The following is a 19299-nucleotide window of genomic DNA, read 5'->3' as shown; positions in this document are numbered from 1 at the left end:
ATTCTATGATTCTATGATATGCTCGGTCATCCTGTATGTGGTGGTGGAGACTTTTCGCCCTCAAAATTATGATCTTGTTAACAAATAAAACATTTTTGCAAGGTTCAAGCAATCAGCTAAAGGCATGCATCAGCAAAGGACGGATGGCCACTGACGTGTACCTTAGAAGACTTGTGCAAAAAAAGCTGAAGGGTAACTATCAAATAGCTAGAAAAAAAAACAAACCTGTAATTTGATTACAGTTATTGCCAAAAGTGACAGCAAACTGCAGTAATATTTAGTTACTGACATCATTGCTGGATTCAAATTGGAGAAACCCAGGCTTACATTTAATGAATGACTATGATTTCTCAAAGACTAGCAATGACATTACTCTGATGCGTGTTAGAACTGCTGGCAGTTTATAACCATCTCCTATTCCTTCACTACTCCAGCAGTAATCCAGTAATGTGTAATGTGTTGCCATCTTCACCAAATACAGAGTAAAAAATTTTGAGACAAACATTATTCCCTAAAACGATACTCAAAGTGTGACTTGAGCTAGCAAAACCAAGACAATACATACTTAAAGGACCATCCATGTACTTGTATTCATCAAGCATCCAACTATTTTTATGGTATTCATCCAGAACACAAAATAGGTACTAACAACACTATTTTTTTTCCTCATAGATTCCATAACATTATGTATAAAACACATCTGTGCAGTTAACCTGAAGAGCAGGAGCACAAAATACTACTTTATGTGAGACAGCTGAATTAACCTTCTTGGAACTGTTGCATTTTTTGCATCTTGTAATTTACCTCTAATCTTGACTGTCCCACTTAGTTCCTTGTGAAAAGTCATATATAACCAGCAGGTAACTGCTATTACTTTTTCTTTCTGTGTGTTTGCCTGCTTTATGCACCATACTTCTCTTTTCCTGTTTTTCACTCCTTCCAATATTTCCTGTTCCTCCTGTCATTTCTGATGTGCTTTTTCTTCTTCTACCTTTTCATACCTCAGCCTTTTGAGTTTTACTTTATTTTGCCTTCCTTATTGTTTTGATTTAGCTTCCTTTCACCTCCTTTTTAATTTGTATTTTCAATTAACTTCAAGACAACCTCAGATCCTTAGCACCCGAAAACACCCCTGTGTGTGTACTCAATTACACACAGAACTTCACAGACTAGAGTTTCACTTTCAAGACTCGCTCCTAGACAACGGCTTTGTTGCCACTGTGAGTTGAGATCCCAACTGGTTTCATTGAAATTTCCTGTTTCTATATAGGAAGTTAAGCACGCCTCAGTGCATTGTTCATGTCCTTAAGTACTAGTGATAGACACCATTAAGTGTATAGACAAATCGTTATTTTTGTTCCACTGAACATTGTATTCATCTCCTCTTTTGCAGGAAAATGTGCTTTAGAAAGGTCAATCCCAGCAAAGTCATGCAAGGGAAAAGCTCCGGTTTCTGACAGTTGAATTACTGTCATGCCCCACTGCCAAGACCACACAGCTTCTGCCAGTGCCTCCACTGAGGACCATCTGACTGCTCCAGACTGGGGCTGAACGCAAGTGTTTTAACGCAGTCTCTCTGGAGGATGGAAAATACAGCAAATGTTTCCAAAGGAGAAAGTGTGCTTAAATGTCATTTAGCAAACGCTAATGCAAACCATGAAGCAGCAAAGATCTGGGGCTTTCTTCAGGCCGGGATAGGTACCGATCGTTTCCAGCAGAGAGGCTCAGTCTGAGCAGAATTAGCCGGGAGATAGCTGATCTCTAAGAGGTAGAAGCTTTCTTTGGCTTCTTCCAGCAGAAATAAATTTCTACCTACTGTAACTTATTACCATCTGATATGCTGAGTCATGAAGCTGGGGTTATAGAAATCTTTATGCAATCTTTATAAATCAGCCTCACATAATCTCAGGCGCTTTCTGCTTCATCTCTGTTGAGTCACTCATTTGACAGTTGTCATTCATCTTAGATTGAGCTGTAATTTAATAGTTTCATTTCAGCATGAAGATAGCGTCATCTGAAGTTGAGCCTGGAAAGATTTAAAGGTGTAACAGAGGAAATATTAATACTGTAAATAATATCTGTAGAGCTGCATGAGTCTATAAATCTCTTGGTGCCAAGTTGGAAGGGGAGCCTATGTAAAAAAAAAAGAAGAAAAAGCATCTTCCTCTGCAGAGCAACCCGCTGTAGCCACCCACACCAGCTCCAGAGGTGCTGGTTACCAGGCTGTGTCCCCACCAGTCTCACCATCTGCAGTTGTTGGCATCACCTGCTCACGCAGGTATTAATCAACGCGTGGTTATACCGATTCGGGGAAATGAGTGACAGGCAGCCCGCAAACAGCGGGACACAGCCCAGCAGCGAGGAGCCAACAGCCTCACAAAGGAGGGTAACTGAGCTGCAGCAGCCCGGGTGTTGTACTGAGGGGTCACACCTTTCCCTGCCACTGGCCGTGTGCGTCGCATAAGCAAACCTGGCCGGCCCAACCCAGGGGAACGCAGGGCTTTACAACCGCCTCTCCGAATCCGGCCTTGCGCCCTTAGACCACGACCGGCGTTACCGCCATTGGCGCGGCCTGTGCCGGTCCCTGCCCCGGCAGAAAGGACGGGGCGCCCGGACAGCGGGGCGGCCGCGGAGCCGCCTCCGTCCCTGGGCGAGGGGCGCGTTGTCGTGAGAGGCCTGCGGGCAGCCCGGCTGAGCCGAGCCCCGCGGGTACCTACAGCACGAAGCCGGCGATCCGGGGCCGCTCAGGCCCAGCACCCCCACACCCAACGGCCACCCCATGCGACTCCCCTCCACCCGACTGCCGCGAGCCGGGCCCAGCCGGACAGGAAGGCGGGGCAGCCGCTCCCCCCCCCCTAGCGCCTGCCCCTCGGGGCAGATAAGGCTTCGCGGCCGTACGGACTGTCCCGGGGTGGGGGGAGGCAAGGCGGGAGGGGCGACGTCCGGCTGCCGCCGCCAGCCAAAACGCGCGGGATACTGGGACTGGACGGGGCAGGGCACAGTCGTGCCGACCCGAACTCGGCAGTCCCGGGCCGCCGCGATGCCTAGTGATTCCCCGGCCTTCAGCAAGCCCCCGGACGCCGCGAGGTCGGGAGACCAAACGGGCGGCTTCGGGAAGGCGGCGGCCCTCATGGCGGCCGCCCCAGCGGACGGGGTCGTCACCGCTGCAGGGAAGAAGCCTCCGCGTCTGCCCAAGTGTGCCCGCTGCCGCAACCACGGGTACTCCTCGCCGCTGAAGGGGCATAAGCGGTTCTGCATGTGGCGGGACTGCCAGTGCAAGAAGTGCAGCCTGATCGCCGAGCGGCAGCGGGTGATGGCAGCGCAGGTGAGCCCCCCGGGGCGGCCGCCTCCTCGGCGAGGTCTGCCAGAGCAGGGTGGGCTGTGCGCCCGGCGTGCTGCCGGTGGTGGGGTCGTTCCTCCGCGCCCGGAGGCGTTTGGCGCCCGGAGGCGTTTGGTGCCCGCAGGAACCAAGCTGTCGGCGCTGGGGGTGCGGAGCGCTGAGGCAGCGCGGCCGCGAGGGAGCCGCGTCCCGGGCTGGGGTTACACCGGCGTCTTCCGAAATTAACGAGTCTTTTCGCTGTCTTTTGGGGGGGTTATTTGGTTTGGTTTTTTCGGGGGTTTTTTTGTTTGTTTTTTTTTTTTTTTAAGTAGGAGATGGTCTGAAGGCGGATAGCATTTAAGTTGGTGAGCCAGCAGCAGGAGCGCAAGTAGCGGGCTCAGGTGCCGCCCTCTGAGCACGCCTGGGTGAATCCCCGTCTGAAGCGGCGGGGAGCCTGGACGTGCCGCCTGCCACTCCTCAAGTGTGCGGGTTCATTTTAAAAACCTTTGGAGAGGAGGATTTCTAGTTAACGTCAGATGGTAGTTTTCCAGCTTGTTTTGAACTAGATAATCTAGACAACTAACTGGTTAGCGAGAGTATTTCGCCCACGTGTTTTCAGATTCGCTGTTACCTGCTTTTCCTAATGCTAGGTGACTTCGGTTGAATGCATTTCGAAAAAAGCTTTTTGCTTTCTTTTTGCCTTTTTTTTTTAACGGCGGTGTTCCCGATTTTGCATATAGCTATTCTGCACACAGCCGTGTAGCTGGCCTGTCTTAAATCTAAACGAGGACTCGGTAACACAAGCTAAGAAACCTAACTGCATCCAGTTCTGCATAGAGAGTAACTTCTGTTGGTGGTTGTTGTTGGGTAGTCCCGCTGATAGTCACAGCTTCTCGGCGGTGTAAATCACCGTTGTATTAGACCTTTATGATCTTTTGTCTGGGAAACTTCATTCGGAGGAGCCCTGGGAGCCTCGTGGCTGCTGGTGTGCTGGAGCTCTGGGTGCGGGGCTGCCCGTTGTTAGTGCGCAAAGCCCCGTGCAGAGAGGTTGGCTGGAAGGCGTTCGGGCTGCAGGTGCGAGTGAAGGCGGGGATGCTACCCCCGCTGACACAGTTTGCAGCTCATCTGCGCTCGGACCTTCGAGGTCCTGCATTAAATGTGTCGGGTTTTTTTTTTAAAAGCAGCCATGGAGTAAAAACTTGGGTGCCTTTTTTTTTTTTTTTTTTAAAGTTACCCGCTGCAGATATAACCAACTGTCCCCTGAACCCAGTGGGAGATTTCGTTCATTTAAATGATTCCTCTTTGTCGGTGGCATGGCAGCCCAGAAATGGTTATTACGCCCAAGTTATACGTGCTTTCTCTGTACAGTGAGAAACGTAGAATAATAAACATGGATCCCTTTGCTGCCTGCCTCAGGGGAGGGAGCACGAAATGAATGGGGTGTTCCCTGCACAGCTGTCCTCTTCTGTACAGACTGTTCTGCCCAGCAGCTTCTTTCAGGTGGTGAATGCCTCCAGCTAGCCAGTTCTGGCAGTGCCCCCCCCTGAGGGTTCTCTCTTCCCTGTCTGCTTTTGAAAGTTGCTTTGAAAGCCTCCCTAGCTGAACCTTATCTGTGTAGGAGTTACAGATTGGAAGTGTGTCTTTTCCCCCTTTTGCTGTATTTCTGCAATAAGCCCCTTGCTGCTGGTGGAATTTTACAGGTCAAGGTTATTGGCTTGTGAAGTCAGTTACCCATGGTGGTTGCAAGACTGAGCCTCCTGTTTGGGATGTCTTGATTTACTTCAGCAAGTAAAATTTCTCTAATGGTATTTGACAGCTGTATTAAAAAAGTGTTGCTGTTGAACATGGAAATGAAGGGGAGGCCTGTCCAGCTCACTCAGGAGAATATCCAGCAAGAAAAGCCCATGATCCCAGTCTTGTAATCAGGGTCGTATTTCCAGAGTTCAAATACAGATGCAAATCAGACGCCTGACAGGTTGCAGGGTAGGTAGGTGTAAAACCCTCAGTGTCATGAGGGTAGAAAGGCACTAAAGAGGGATCTGGACAGGCTGGATCGATGGGCTAAGGCGAATGGCATGAGGTTCAACAAAGCCAAGTGCCGGGTCTTGTGTTTGGGTCATAATAACCTCAAGCAGTGCTGCAGGCTTGAAGAAAGAGTGGCTGAAAAGCTGCCAGGCACAGAAGGACCTGGGGGTGTTGTTTGACAGACAGCTGAATAAGAGCCAGCAGTGTGCAGATGCAGCCAAGAAGGCAAACAGCATCCTGGCCTGTATTAATAATAGTGTGGTGAGTAGGACTAGATTGCCTCCCTGTACTTAGCACTGGTGAGGCCACGCCTTGAGTGCTGTGTTCATTTTTGGGTCCCTCACTACAGAAAAGGCATTGAGGTGTTGGAGCGTGTCCAGAGAAGGGCGATGGCGCGGGTGAGGGGACTGTGTTACAAGGAATGGCTGTGGGTTGTTTAGCCTGGAGAAAAGGAGGTTGAGGGGAGACCTAATTGGTCTCTACAACTACCTGAAAGGAGGTTGTGGAGAGACAGGGCTGACCTTTTCTCCCTAGCGACAAGTGATAATACAAGAGGAAATGGCATCAAGTTATGCCAATGGGGGAGTTAGATGGGATATTAGGAGAAACTTCTTCACAGAGGGGGTTGTTAGGCATTGGAATGGACTGCCCAGGGAAGTGGTCACCATCCCTGGAGGTATTTAAAGATAGTTAGATGTGGCGCTTAGGCACATGGTTTAGTAGTGGTGGCTGGCAGGTTAGGGTGATGGTTGGACTTGATGTTCTAAAGAATCCCTTCCAACCAAGACAATTCTGTGAATCTATATATGGCCTGGGCATGTATCACAACTTTGTATGGGTGGACAGCTGCCCAAAATTGATCTGCCAGTTCATATGAGGCAGAAGGAGTTCTCTGTATCTTCAGTAAGCAACAAATACAGTTTGGACCCATGTCCAGACTGCGTATATTGTGCTGAAATTCCCCTGAAGGGCTAGATTTCCATCAAAGAGACAGTGAGGGAGCCCAGCAGACTTGTGGAGAGCAGGAGATTGCAGGTATAGGTCATCACAAAGAGTTGCTTTATATTGATGAAGGAGGCACAGCAGAGCCCTGCAAGTAGATGAATTTCTGATCCCCAGCAGCGGTGTGTCAGCAGAGAGAGGGGTAGTGACTACACTTTTCACAGTGTGCTTTGCTCAGGAGCAGCCGTGTCCAGTGAGTACAGTCAACTTCAGTACAACTGCATGTGGCCTCATTGGAAATAGATGTACATGACATCAGCATTTTATAGGTTTGTTCATATATGTTTGGTGACAAAAATGTGTTGGTTTTAAATAGCTTCATAACCTTCTTTATATCCTGCTCTACTCACTTGGCATCAATGCTATAGAGAGTACCAAGAAGTAAAAACAGCCCTCAGTCTTTCATTGTCAGTGTTTATAAACTATTCTCGAGCCAGAAAGCATACCTTATGTTTGTTTTCTTGTTCTCAGGTTGCACTGAGAAGGCAGCAAGCTCAGGAAGAGGAACTGGGAATCAGTCACCCAGTGCCCCTGCCCAGTGCCCCTGAGACAATTAAGAAGAACAGTGGTGGCAGCTCTTGTGTCCTGTTGGAAAGCAGCAGCTCTATGCACTCAACAAGTACAGCTGTGACAGCAGTTAGCACACAGTCAGGTAAAATGTTGGACAAATGATGCATACTTGGTGGGGGCAAAGTTGTTTATACCTACCTGCTGTTGCAGCCCTCCTCTGTCTGCAGCGGCGAGGTTACGGAGAATCCCCTGTACAAGAACAGGCATGTGCTGTTGGTACAGCTAGAAAAAGGGAAGAACACAGGATGAATCTTAACGAATCTTAATTGGTTATTTGTACTTGAAAATCAAAATCTGTTTGGTATAGACCGGTGCTGCAATTGAGTTCACTGGGGTATACACCTGCAAGTAGAGACTTACGAGGACTTCTTCTCCTTTCTTCCAAAATATATACTCATGCCACAGTCCAGGGAAACACGTTGGCTGGTTGTGTTACTTCTTCAAAAGTGGGAGAGTTACCAGCATTGTATAGGAGCCATGTATGTAAAGTAATGTCATTGACACCCAGCAGCAGAGAGCTGACCATTTTACATGACTTAGTGTGGTGGCACATCTGTTCTGTGTGGCCAGGTGTAATAAACTTTGAAAGACTGATTAAGTCCTTCCTCTCTACTATACCTCATTGTATTGCATTTAACCATTGTAGAACAAACAAAAACAACGCACCCCAAAATAAAAACAAACAAACAAAAAAAAAAACCCCAAAATCCAAACTTGTGTTTGTCTGCAGCTTGGGTAAAACCGTGCCTAAGCACAGCTGGGAGTTAAAGGCATTGGAGTGAAGAGTAGGCAAAGTGCTTTTCCCTATGCAGAGCTTATGCCTGACAGATAAAGAATTTGAGTAGGTATAAAAATGAAACTGATGTAATTGACTTGACAAAAAGCCAACCAAACAAACATCGAAAGGACGTCAGTAATACAGGTGAATATATTTAGCAGTTTAAAAGATGCATCTAGAGTGGACAGTGCCTTGCTTGAACTAATAAAAGGACAGCACATCTACATGTCTGTCAAATGACAGCACTCTCTGTTTTTTAGGCTGTTTAAAGCCTTGTCAGGTGGATTCATTGCATCCTGTGCAGACAGGCAGTTTCAGACCAACATGGAGGAATTTCTTTGGGAACCTTTTAGAAGAACTGGTTGATAAAACAATAAATAGCTTTTTATTAGCTTTTTTGTTTTCATTATTGCAGTCATGTTAGTGTCACCTTTGAATCGATGTAGTTACTCCTTTCATATTTGGATTACTGCATTAGACATGGAAAAAGCTAGCTAAAGATTAAAGTAGTATATTCAGTAATGTGTAGAGATTGTGTGTAACGCAGGAGAACAAGAGAACCCTTGCATATACAGAAAAGCCAAAAAATGAAATTGTCTTACTGTCAACAAAATTTACCGAAGCTTTGATGTAATATTTTTAAAGTGTCAGTGGAGGCAGTTAATTTCTTAATCCCACTTTATAATTTCTTATTAATTGACTTAAATTATGGTCTTTGAATGCAAAACATTCATTAAATAAGCTTAAGGCAATTCACATGCTTAAGTAAGGACCTGAAAACCGGAAAATGCCTACTTCTAAAGTAATTTGAATTTTTCTTCAAAGGAATTATAAATGGTTTGCAGTATCATTCTTCTTAACAGTGCGTTTTTCTTTGTGAGCAATTCAAATACATTGTTTCTCAATTATTTTACTAAATAACTGTGCATGGCTGACAACATTTAAAATTCACAGCTTCGTCTCCAGAGAGATGGTGTGATTTCAGCCAAGAATCAAGGCAGGTTTGGTTTTGTTCACCGGGAATCGAAGAATCTGGGAGTGAGTAGGGAATTTAGTTATAAATTTTGGTTTAAAGCACCTAAGTAGCAACAGAAATCGATGCTCAGCTTGGAAAGTGACTGCACTGCATAAAGTCATGTCACAAATAATTTTGGTAGGTTCATCTGTTGAAAGCAGTGTAAGTACTTGGTATGGATTTAACACTACCAGTGACTGAGTGCTGGCTCTGGAGCTTCAGAAGCTGCTCTGCCTTCAGTCAGACCTGTGGGGTGATTTTGTCAGGTGTCAGAGGACAGGCTTCACCCTGGAAGATCTTATTTTTCAGTGGGGAGTACTGCTCGTATGTTCCAAGGCTTGCTTTTTTTAGCATCTTTTGTTACCTAAGAAACTGCCAGGTGAGATGTGAAGCAAAGTTAGTTTTAGGTGTCAGGTTCTTTCAGGACCAGGAATCAAAGGGTTCTTGCATTGCTATTCTGTCATTTTGCTGGTACGCTCAACTGTGAGCAAAATGAGAGACCTGGTTGGAGCAGGTGTTGGGATGTCTCAGTTTGGTAGGCTGAGATGCTGAATTTGCATGAATTTACAGCAGTGGTTAAGGCAGGCAGAGAGAGAGAAACACTTCATGGCAGGGGAGGTCAACAGCAAGCACCAAGGAGTGCAGCGTGCCTTGTACAAAACACATTAAGCTGGGCAAGAGACGGTTTTGACAGTGTTAACTCTGTTCCTCCTGTAAATTTGTGGCTTCGGAAGAGCAGTTTTTGTTCTGGACTCCCATCACGCAGAGCGTTGTTTGCCAGCAGAGAAGTAATGTATGAAGGAGTTGCACAAATCAGACAGTGCCAGAGAGAGAGCCTTCCCTCACTGTATCTATTTTATCATCAGATCAGAGAAGTATTGTGACATCTGGAGAGACTGGAGACAATTTTTCAGATCCCTTCATGACATGCTGTTTCTGAAAAAAGGAAAAATAAATTATCATGGTCATCATGTAGGGTTTTGTCCATTTACCTTCTCAAGCTTGGAAAACATGTTTACTTTGGATGGTGCATATCTTCCCTACTCACAGCAAACTGGGAATTTGTAAGGAGCAAACTGGGAATTAGAAAGGGAGCAGACTGTGATCACAGGGCATTAGCAGAATTTCTTGCGAACAGATTTTGTGTCTTCTGTGTGTTTCCTCTTACAAAATTGCAGGTCACTGAGAGCAAAGTCCATTTAATTGTCCAGAGCAGCAAAAATTTGTGATCCTGGGGCATATAAAGTGATTGTCCTGCCTTCTGTAGGTTAAGTGCATTTAGTTCAGTTAATTAGTGTGGAAAACTCGGGAGAATCCCACTCTGCAGTGGTCAATTTACAGTTGGTTTTGCATTGACCATTAATGACAGCATTGTTCAGGTGCCTTATAGTATCAGTGGTTGGCAAGTTAAACATATCACTGTCAGCATGTAGGAGTAGTCAGCTTGTGCTTGTTAGTTTCCTTCATGACATTTATCATGTGTGACAGAAACAAAATAGTGTTCTTTTTACTTTTCTCTTAAGTAGGCGCTATCTTTACTCTGAAATTCAGTCTGAAGGAGGAGTGTCTTTTCATCTCTTCAAAAGTGGACTGTTGTGGGGTCAGCAATAATACTATGCCTAATGAATGATAGTACTGAGATCCTTTTGAGTTCACAGTGCCCTAGATGCCTCTGAAAACCCTACCTTGCCTTCTTTACTCTCCCTGTGTGTTGGTTAACCTTTTCTACAATACTGTATTATGATTTCAGAAAGTTTTGTCTTACTACATAGGTGATGAGAAAAAAAATGATATTGGAGGATACCATGGCTTCTTTTTTTAATTTAAAAAAATTTTGAAAGGAAGGCCTGAATCTTTACAGTATAGTGTCACATGCTGTCACAATTTTGATTTATCAAAAAAGTCTAATTCTAGTCAACTAATGGGCAACATGAGGAGGCTGCCATGGACCATGAGAATGGTCAAGCACTACAACAGGTTTCCCAGAGAGGTTGTGGAACCTCCATCCTTTCGGAGACTGAAAACTCAGCTGGACAGTGCCTGCGCAACACGGTGCAACTGTAAAACTGGTCCTGCTTTGAGCAGCATTTGGGCCAGCTGGCCTGCAGAGGTCCTTCATTTCTATGAAATGCCTACTTTTTTGCATTGACATTAAGTCAATGTATTGAAATTTGAAATTCATCCGGCTTCAATACTGATTAGTGTTTGCAAGGCGGTGAAAAAAACTCTTCACTCTTTTGACCTAAAATGACTCAATGACTACACCTACGGTAGATTTCAACAGAAAATAGCATTTTTGAGGTTGGTAGGTGGTGGAGAGGATGGCTAGCTCCAATGGCAGAGGTCTCAGCTTGGCTGAGAGGTAGTGAGGAGGCATGAGCTGGTTTGCTTACCATTGCCAGGGCTAATGTGATGGCAGCATGTCCTTAGAGGTCTTGGTGGGTTCAGAGTGGTTTCTGGTCCATCATCTTGCTGTTTCCTTTTGTCAGCTTCTCTCACAACCAACAAATCTCTGCTGCTCAAAAGAAATGAGTGTACTTGAAGGTGATGTGTATTTACTGAATTGTGGATAACTAATACCTTGCTATTCATGGTAATCTGTTTTTCTCCAGTTGGTTGCCATTAAGATGAGAGAATCGTATTTGCATATGCCTCCTGTAGTAGTTTGAATTTCCTTACTTCTCTTGCTTAAGCATTATTTCCACAGCATTTGTCTCGGCTTTGTCTCGGTAAGCAGTTGCTGGAGACAGTCTTCTGCCTCTGTGGTGTTTTTCTCAGTTGCTAAATCTCTTTCAAACTAGAACTAAGTAAATATTCAGGGAGTGTTTCTCTTTGAGCGATCTTTCTTTGGTTTAGGCTAAAACTTTCTTGACTGGCTTTTTAAATTTCTGAATGATAACAGCCTGCAGTGTGCCAGTCATGGCTTTGTAATTTTCAGTTCCTACTGAAATCCTGGGTGTTTTGCTCAGGGTTGTTTAAAAAAGCAGCTTGTGAAGCAAGGGGGGCATTTCTGCCTCTCTCCACTGCTTTGGTTTCGCTGTACTTGGGAACGCTGCAAAGAAATTTTGAGCATCTCATTATAAAAGGACATAGATAAATCTGAAAGGATAGAGGGAAGGATGACAAAAATGATGTATGGCTTGTAGAAAAGGAGACTAAGGGTGGATATAACAGTCTATAAATATTTGAGAGGTAATAATATGGAGGAGGGGGAGGGATTATTTACAGTGCTTGAGACAGCATAACAAGGAGCAACGGCTTGAAACTAAAAAAGACAAAATTAAATTAGACAGTAGACACTTTTTCTCCTAACTAGAAGTGCAATTAGCAATGGAGTGACCTGCATAAGGACAAGGGGGTAAGTGAAGCATAATCAGAAGAGGTGTTTAAGAGTGTGTTAGATTATGATCTCAAGTGATTAATATGGGGGTAAACTCTGATCAATGTGCAGGTTAAACTAGATGACGGAAATCTCCTGCAGCTTTGTCATCTCCTGTATGATTCATTGCCTCTGGCCATTGTTTGATTGTGTTAAATAAATGATAATGTTTCAGGGTTCTGCATCCCTGATTAGATGTTTCCACTTAATTCTCGTGTTCTGGAGCTTGCAGCTTGCAAACCTTGCACTTTACCTGCTCCTCCTTTCAAGACGTATTTGTTTTTTGTCTTTGCAGCTTTGGATGTGTGTATGTGTAGGTGTCTGTGTTTTGTCTACTAATGTCTGCAGGGCCATACATGGTTTTTCTGGTGAGGTGCAGACTGTCAGTGTGGTCTTCCTGCCATGTTGGTGAAGCGGGTAGAAGAAGTAGTGACACTTTACAGAGTTAAGTCTCTAAATGTGGAAGTTTTATTTTTCCTTTCAGGCTTTCAATCCTGTCTAAAGCTTCAGTGGAAGTGTAAAAACGGATAGTAGTGTGGAAAGATTTGTAAAACCTCAGAGGAGATTGCTTTTCTTTTCTGTGCAGCGTTATGGCAGGGCTCATCCAGGACTGCCTTCACCCTGCTTCGCCCCAGCAGGGTGTTCCTTTCATGTTTCAGAGGAGCTTTTTCTCCCTGCAGTATTTGGAATAGATTTTTTTTATTATTATTATTATTTTTAAAAAAACTCCAACTTGTACCCTAAGGCTTCCTCTGACATGCTGGTAATTGCATATGTGCATTCACATTCAGAGAGTAATCTGTGCAGGCAGGTGCTTTCCATTTGTCATTATGAACACCGAGATAAAGAACAGAGCAGGAGATGTACCAAAAATTTTCTATCCATGGGCACATTATTACTGCAGCTAACCTCTTGTTCCTTTCTGTGTCCTTGAAACAGTTACTACGACTTATCTGAATGCGTGGGGCTTTCTTTTTTCTTTCAGAAAAGATATAAGTGGGGAGTGAAGGAGTACTGCATGCTTCCTTAACTAAGCACTGGCATGATTTCTTGGGGGTTTTTTTCTTTCTTTTTTTCATGTGCTTTCTTATACCTTGAAGACTGCTTTTGTTAGCTTTATTTATCAACTAACTTCCTAGTGCAGCCCGTTGGCTCATTTTCAGTTTTCAGTAGATTTGTCATTTAATGACGTGGGGACTGAAGTGCAGTTTTCAAAGTTTCTTTTGTAGGAATGCTTTTTCATATGCTTCTTCTAATTCCCTTCTTTTTAATTCATTTTCTGAACTTTGCTAAACTCTCCCCTGAGTTTGAGTATATGCTGGTCTCAATCAGAGGTGTGAATAGCTCTGTTCCTTAAACATACAAACATTGTTAATGGGCTCCTGTCCTGTGTCTTGAAGAGCTTGAGGAGAGTCAAGTTAAGCACTGAGCTGCTTTTTTGTTGGTTTTTTTTTTTCCTCATTTAGTTCCTGACGGTAGTTCTTGTCCATACTATTTCTGTTGCTTGTAGCATAGGCCATCCAAGTGTGGTCACTTGGATGACTATCATCATGGGCACAACTGAACTTCAGCTGTTATAAGCCACTGTAGCTCTAGTCACAGTGTATTTCTGTCTCTCACTTGTGCCTGAACAAAATTCATTAGTGATCAATTTGCATAGAAGCACATTTTGTGAGTGCAGATGTTGCTGCATCCATGCAACACTGGCGATCATGTGTGAAAGTGATGTGTATGTATGTGCTTTCTCCTCACTTACCCAGGACCAGTGGGCATCTAAAATGTTTTTTTTTTACCAGTCCTGGTATTAAGTGTATAGATATTTCCGTCACATAGTAGGAGACAGAGTGAAAAAGCCCTCCTGTTACTTCCATTTGGTCTTTTTTAGAAACCTTTTGGGTTTCTGTCATCATATAGCTTATAACCAAGGATGGACTCAAGCTAATTCTAACCATTGTCCTACTCCCTTTATTATTTTTAGTGTGAGCCATAATGATTTTATCCCAGTCATATTTCCTCCAAGGTCTCCTATCTCAGACACTTGTAAAGCCTTCCCTCCCTTCTGGTGTCCTCTTTGATCTCCTGTTAATGACTTAGATCCCTTTATATTTAATCCACACTGAGTTTCTTTCTCCTCCTCTCAGTTTGCTTATTTGCACCTGCAGGCGTCTGGGCTGTTTTCCGTCACTGTCTAGGAATCTGGTTTTCTTTACTAATTTTCTTTCTCTACTAATTTCTTCCTCCATTTTTTTAAAAGTTGGGTTGATTTTAACTTTTGCTGCCATTGCACACTTCAGTAGCATTTTGGATGTCTGAATGCAATGAGTTAAGTATCTGTAAATTTCTTGCTCAAATCAGGTACCTCAAGATGAATAATAACATGTATATATATGCACACACAGTAGTCATACTCTTAGCTGTTATACTGAAGATTGAAAATGGCACTTGTTTCTTATGCTCTTAATTTTCTGAAGCACTAATTTTATTGGTCCTTACCCTGTTACCTGTCATGCATGCTAGTAATGTTAGATATGTAAATAACTCTGCTGTTTCGTTTCAGCAGCATTAAAATCATGCCTAGCATCTTCACAGATTCGACGCCATGTTCAAAGCTTTTGAATTCTTTTTCTTTACCACAGCCATTCTTTTTATTTGCAACTAAAGATTTGAATACTGTAGCTGTATTATAAAGACCAAAAGTACATGTGAGGAAAGAAAAGCGTGCCCCTCCCCAGCTTACATAAAAACATCAACTATTCTGCTCTAGCTAGTGGCAGAAAATGTTGGAAGTGGAATTTGCTGCTGTAGGCATCTTATTGAGGGCCTGAAGCTTGCATTAAGCCTGTAAATAAAAAATTTTTTCTGTAGGTTTTATTTCTTCAGCTGTATTAGGAGGATTTTTAAGTTGCATGCTAAATGGTTGCAGCAGATCATTTTTATTAAGTGTACGCTAAATGTGAACAAAACGTGCCCTCTCTGGTTCTACTGAAATCCATGGTGGTATTTCAGCTCCTCTTAGCTGGAGATGGATTGGGGCGATGTGTATTACTGGGAAATTTACTATGCCAAGCTGCAGTCTTCTGTCTGGGATTTCTCTCTCCTTGTTTATTTCTCCCAAGTTACATTTTGCTTTGATTAAAAAAAAAAAAAAAGTGTTTGTGTTAATTTTAAACTTAAGTAACAATCTTAAATCCGGGAGGTTTTTTAGTGGTATTTAGGAACACAAACATAGAGTTAACAGTGATTTGACGAATTATGGGCTAATAATTTTACATGTGAGGGAGAGGAAGAAATGCTCAATAACTTTTTCTGATCTTTGCTTTTAAGAAAGGCAGATGATACTGATGTATATAGAGATGGTGACATTCTGCTTTCACTTCCAGCAGTAACTGAAATTAGCAGGATTGGATTACCTGCATGCAGTATCAAAAAAAACCCAACCCAAACAACAATAGAGAACTTGGCTGAGGATCTCTCTGGTCTATTAATGCTAATTTCCAGTAAGTCTTTTAACACTGGGGAAATTTGTAAGGTCTAGAAGAAAGCTGATGTCATGCAAGCATTGGAAAACAGCAGGTGTGGCAGGATGAGTGGCAACAAGTCCATCAGCCTGACACTGCTTTCTATGAAAACAGAACAGTCCACAGCAGACTGAAATGGTGGGAGGGGGAGAAATGCAACTGTTGAAGGATGCCTGCAAGCAAATTACAGAAGTTATGGGTAAAAGATTCTGTCAAGTTAGTAATCTTCTATCATTACAAAACTGCTTGACAAAGTGGCATGTTGATGCACTAAAATTCTGCAAAGCTTTTGATTTTGTATCCCTTGACATCTTGATTAGGAAACTGAATTGACAGAAAACCAGAATTGTATGTGGTACATGGCTTTAAGAAGGATGATCCTATCAGTCTGAAAGTGCAGGTCTGAGTTTGGGAATCTAATGTGGTGGTGTTTCTGGAGAAGTCTCACAGGGACCTGCTTTTGGCTGTAAGAAGTGTGGCCTTCCCAGAGGTATCCAGGAAGCAAGCCTGCAATCACACAGATTGTCTTCATAGGTGAAAGACACATGGACTGGCAAGCAGTGGAGAAGACAGAAGTATACTGTGGGAGGGCTTCACTAGATGCTCGGTCACAAAAAAAAGGATGACCAAGAACTGGTACAACCCTTTCAGACAGATCAGTGATGGTGGGAAGGGGGCGTGTTGTCTTCTGTGCCTCAAACTGGTGAGGTGCCTGTTGGGCTGGTGGGACTTCTTCCCTGGTGACACTGTACATTCAGGAAGTGAGCTCTGCATGAATATCAGAAGGTAGATCATGGGTGGTTTTTAAGTAGACCTACCACACCAGGCTCCAGAGTGTCACTGAGCCAAAAAGGGAGGGAGAGGAGTGAGGAAGGTACCACATCCATTTCCCCTGTTTGTATGGTTCCCTAAGTTTCTCTTTATAGTTGGTATGGGGACATAGCCATGGTCTGAAACAGTACACCTGGGCTTGAACTTGGAAAGGCTCAGGCATGTGGTACAGGAATGGTTAAAATACCAGAAAACACATCATGTGCTGAGATACGGCAGTTCATTTTGCCCTTTAGTTGCCTGCTCATCTGAGATTTAATTAATCCCCATATGATTGTTCTGAATCACTTGTGCCTTTGCCAGACTATAACAGCTCAAGTTGGGAGTTTTCTGTGTCATTTAATGTGATAGGTTTTGGCATTGTCAACAGACACATCACGTGGATGTGGTGTTGTATGACAAGCTTGTGTTGGATGCATCTACCACGGGGTTCAAGCAAGAACCCACACCTTAATTCTAGGATCTCCCTGATTTTCTGGAAGTGCACTTTCCTTGCTGCTGAACTTTTATCCTAGAGTGCCTCTTTCTGACATATGTCGTTCTTAGTGAGCTGTGCTGTCCCACTTGGGACTGGTTTGGCCCTTTATAGGTGGAACTGGAAAAGTTTATTATACTTTGCTCAAAAGATGACTCCACGATTATTTCTAGAGGGAAGAAAAACGTAACACTCATTCCTTTCAGGTGAAAATGAGTGTTGTTTTGGTAGTCAGGTAAACATTGAGTAGTGGGAGAGCACAGCCATGATCTTTTCATGGATAAGGCCATCTCCTGCCCCCAGGATGCATACCCTGTGCCTGCAGACACTGCTGGCATTATGCTACTCCTTGCCAGTACAGCTGAACTTTAGGTCTAGCTGCTTTGTCCTGTAAGGGGAGTTGTGGGTCACCATGAGTCTGCCCTAGCTATCAGAGAAAGATGCAATGACTGGTGGTTCTGTGGTAGAGTTGGCAGGTGTGCCCAGGTGAAGCATAGACAAGACAAAGAGGTGGGGTAGATCAGTCCCTATGCATCTCAGCTCTGGGGAAGAGGCCAGGAGCCTGCAAGGTGCTCAAAGTTGTTGACCTGGGCATTTTTTTCTTTTTTTTCCTTCTTGTTTAAAAATTTCTATTCCTGCTTTGAGAAGGAATACTTGCTCTGCTGAGCAAGTATTCTTGGGTATGGTTGGAGGGGTACCCATGGACTGTGGTAGCAGTAAGTCGTCTTGGCAATGATTCAGCTGCTTTTAGTCCATGCCTCTATATAGCTGATAACAGATTTTTTGACCTTTCACTCTAATAATGTTAGTCAGCACAGCTGGGCATCCAGGACTGTGTGGGCAGACAACCCTGAGCAAGGAAGAGAAAGAAATGTTAGATTTGGTGTGAGAACTCAATTAGAGCTCAAGATAACACTGTTGGCGGTTGGGGGAGGGAGGAAAAAACATGCTTTTCTTGAAACCTTTCTGGTCAAGCAGAGGTGGTTTTCCATAGGTGAATGGAGAGTCAGCCCCATACATCCCATAAACTGGGTTCCAGGACACAGGTTTGCGTGAAAGTTCCCCTTCTGCTCTGCAGACCCTGTTCTTTTCTTATTTTTGCTGGCTTACATCAAACACAGGGTGACTCTGTCTTCCTTGCACTGCCCAGAAGTGGAGACAGAGTAGACTCTGTCTACCTCCCCACTGCCCAAGAGCTACCACAGAGCAGCGCGCCTGAGGCCTGCAAACTGCAGAGGAACATAGAGAAAGTTTTCTCTTCACTGCAGTGGCTCAGGGACTGGATTTGGGGATGCTTTCAGAAATCCAGGGTCCCTATTTTTTCACTCTGCTTTTAGGAAGAAAATTTTCACTGGCAGATCTGAAAGGCCTGATTCTGTGTGAGTTGTATACTGTGCACTTTTAGTCCAAATTAAGTACCTGATCCTTGGTGTTTCCCTTTATTTGTCATGATGCCAGAAATGTGTCTCAGATTTTATTTCAGAAATGTATTTAATCAGTTCAAAAACATCAAAACTACTTTTTTCCTAAAATGTGCTACAAGATTATTTCTTAAATATCTCTTTTCAGATAGGTGTGTGGTATAAAAGTTTATGTATATAAGCACCTGGAAGGTTTTAATATAAAGCACACTCTGGAGTACATTGATAAAAAAGAGGACTAAGGAGAAAACAAGTGTGTCAGATTTCTTGTTTTCATGAGAGCCCTGCTTCTCTGGGGGGTTTGATTGCAGGATCCTTATGAAGGACATGGTGTGTGGAGTGGTAGTGTGGTGAGGCTCTTAGCTGAAACAAATGATACTGAGATGCAGGTCAGGGCCTGATCCTTTGCTGGAAGCTTTGAGAGCAGTAGAGATGGAAAACCTGGTCCTTTGCACACCCACACTAGTATTCATAAAGGACGATTGCTGTGGATCTCATATTGGACCAGATTTGTTTCTTAGGAACCTGTACTGCATTCACTAGAAGCTGTAAATTCAGGGTGGGAGGGCAGTGGTTGTTAAAGCTCCCCCATCCCTGCTTACCGAAGGAGCAGTAAATGGGCTTGTCTGTGAAAGAGTAGGGCTCAGAAGAGTTACACAGGTCTCAAAAGTAGCCCAAATCATGGAATCAGACTCTGGGGAGGAAGAGGAAAAAAAACGTGGCATTGATGAGGAAAGTGGCTGGAACATTATTCAGTGTCTCATGTTGAGGCTCCGCCATGCATTGCTGTCCTGTTCTTCAAATTCCCATTGGGAGACTCAGGCCTCTTCCCATTCCCTTTTCTTACTAGAGGTGTCCTTTCCCCTTCACATTTTAGCTAAAGCAAGGAGTAGGAATAGGGAAGGTGTTGGTGGGTAGTATTTTGTACGGTATCACTATGCAGGGTACAGATAATACACTGCTGGC

At 44.0% G+C, this 19299-nt stretch overlaps 1 protein-coding gene across 1 annotated transcript in view; it reads left to right on the top strand.

The window, feature by feature from the left end:
* Positions 1–3040: 3040 nt before the first annotated feature.
* The window catches only part of DMRT1 (doublesex and mab-3 related transcription factor 1), a gene marked incomplete at both ends in the record, with an annotated part of 56822 nt that continues 40563 nt past the window's right edge, over positions 3041–19299 (top strand). Inside the window, 2 exons of the mRNA XM_084278620.1 lie at positions 3041–3325; positions 6818–6998. Of these exons, the coding sequence (XP_084134746.1) occupies positions 3041–3325; positions 6818–6998 (466 nt within the window). The remainder of the gene's footprint in view (positions 3326–6817; positions 6999–19299) is intronic.

Source organism: Gallinula chloropus (assembly GCF_964237585.1).
Source record: "Gallinula chloropus genome assembly, chromosome: Z".
Taxonomy (NCBI): domain Eukaryota; kingdom Metazoa; phylum Chordata; class Aves; order Gruiformes; family Rallidae; genus Gallinula; species Gallinula chloropus.
This window is presented reverse-complemented; position numbering and strand designations above follow the sequence as displayed.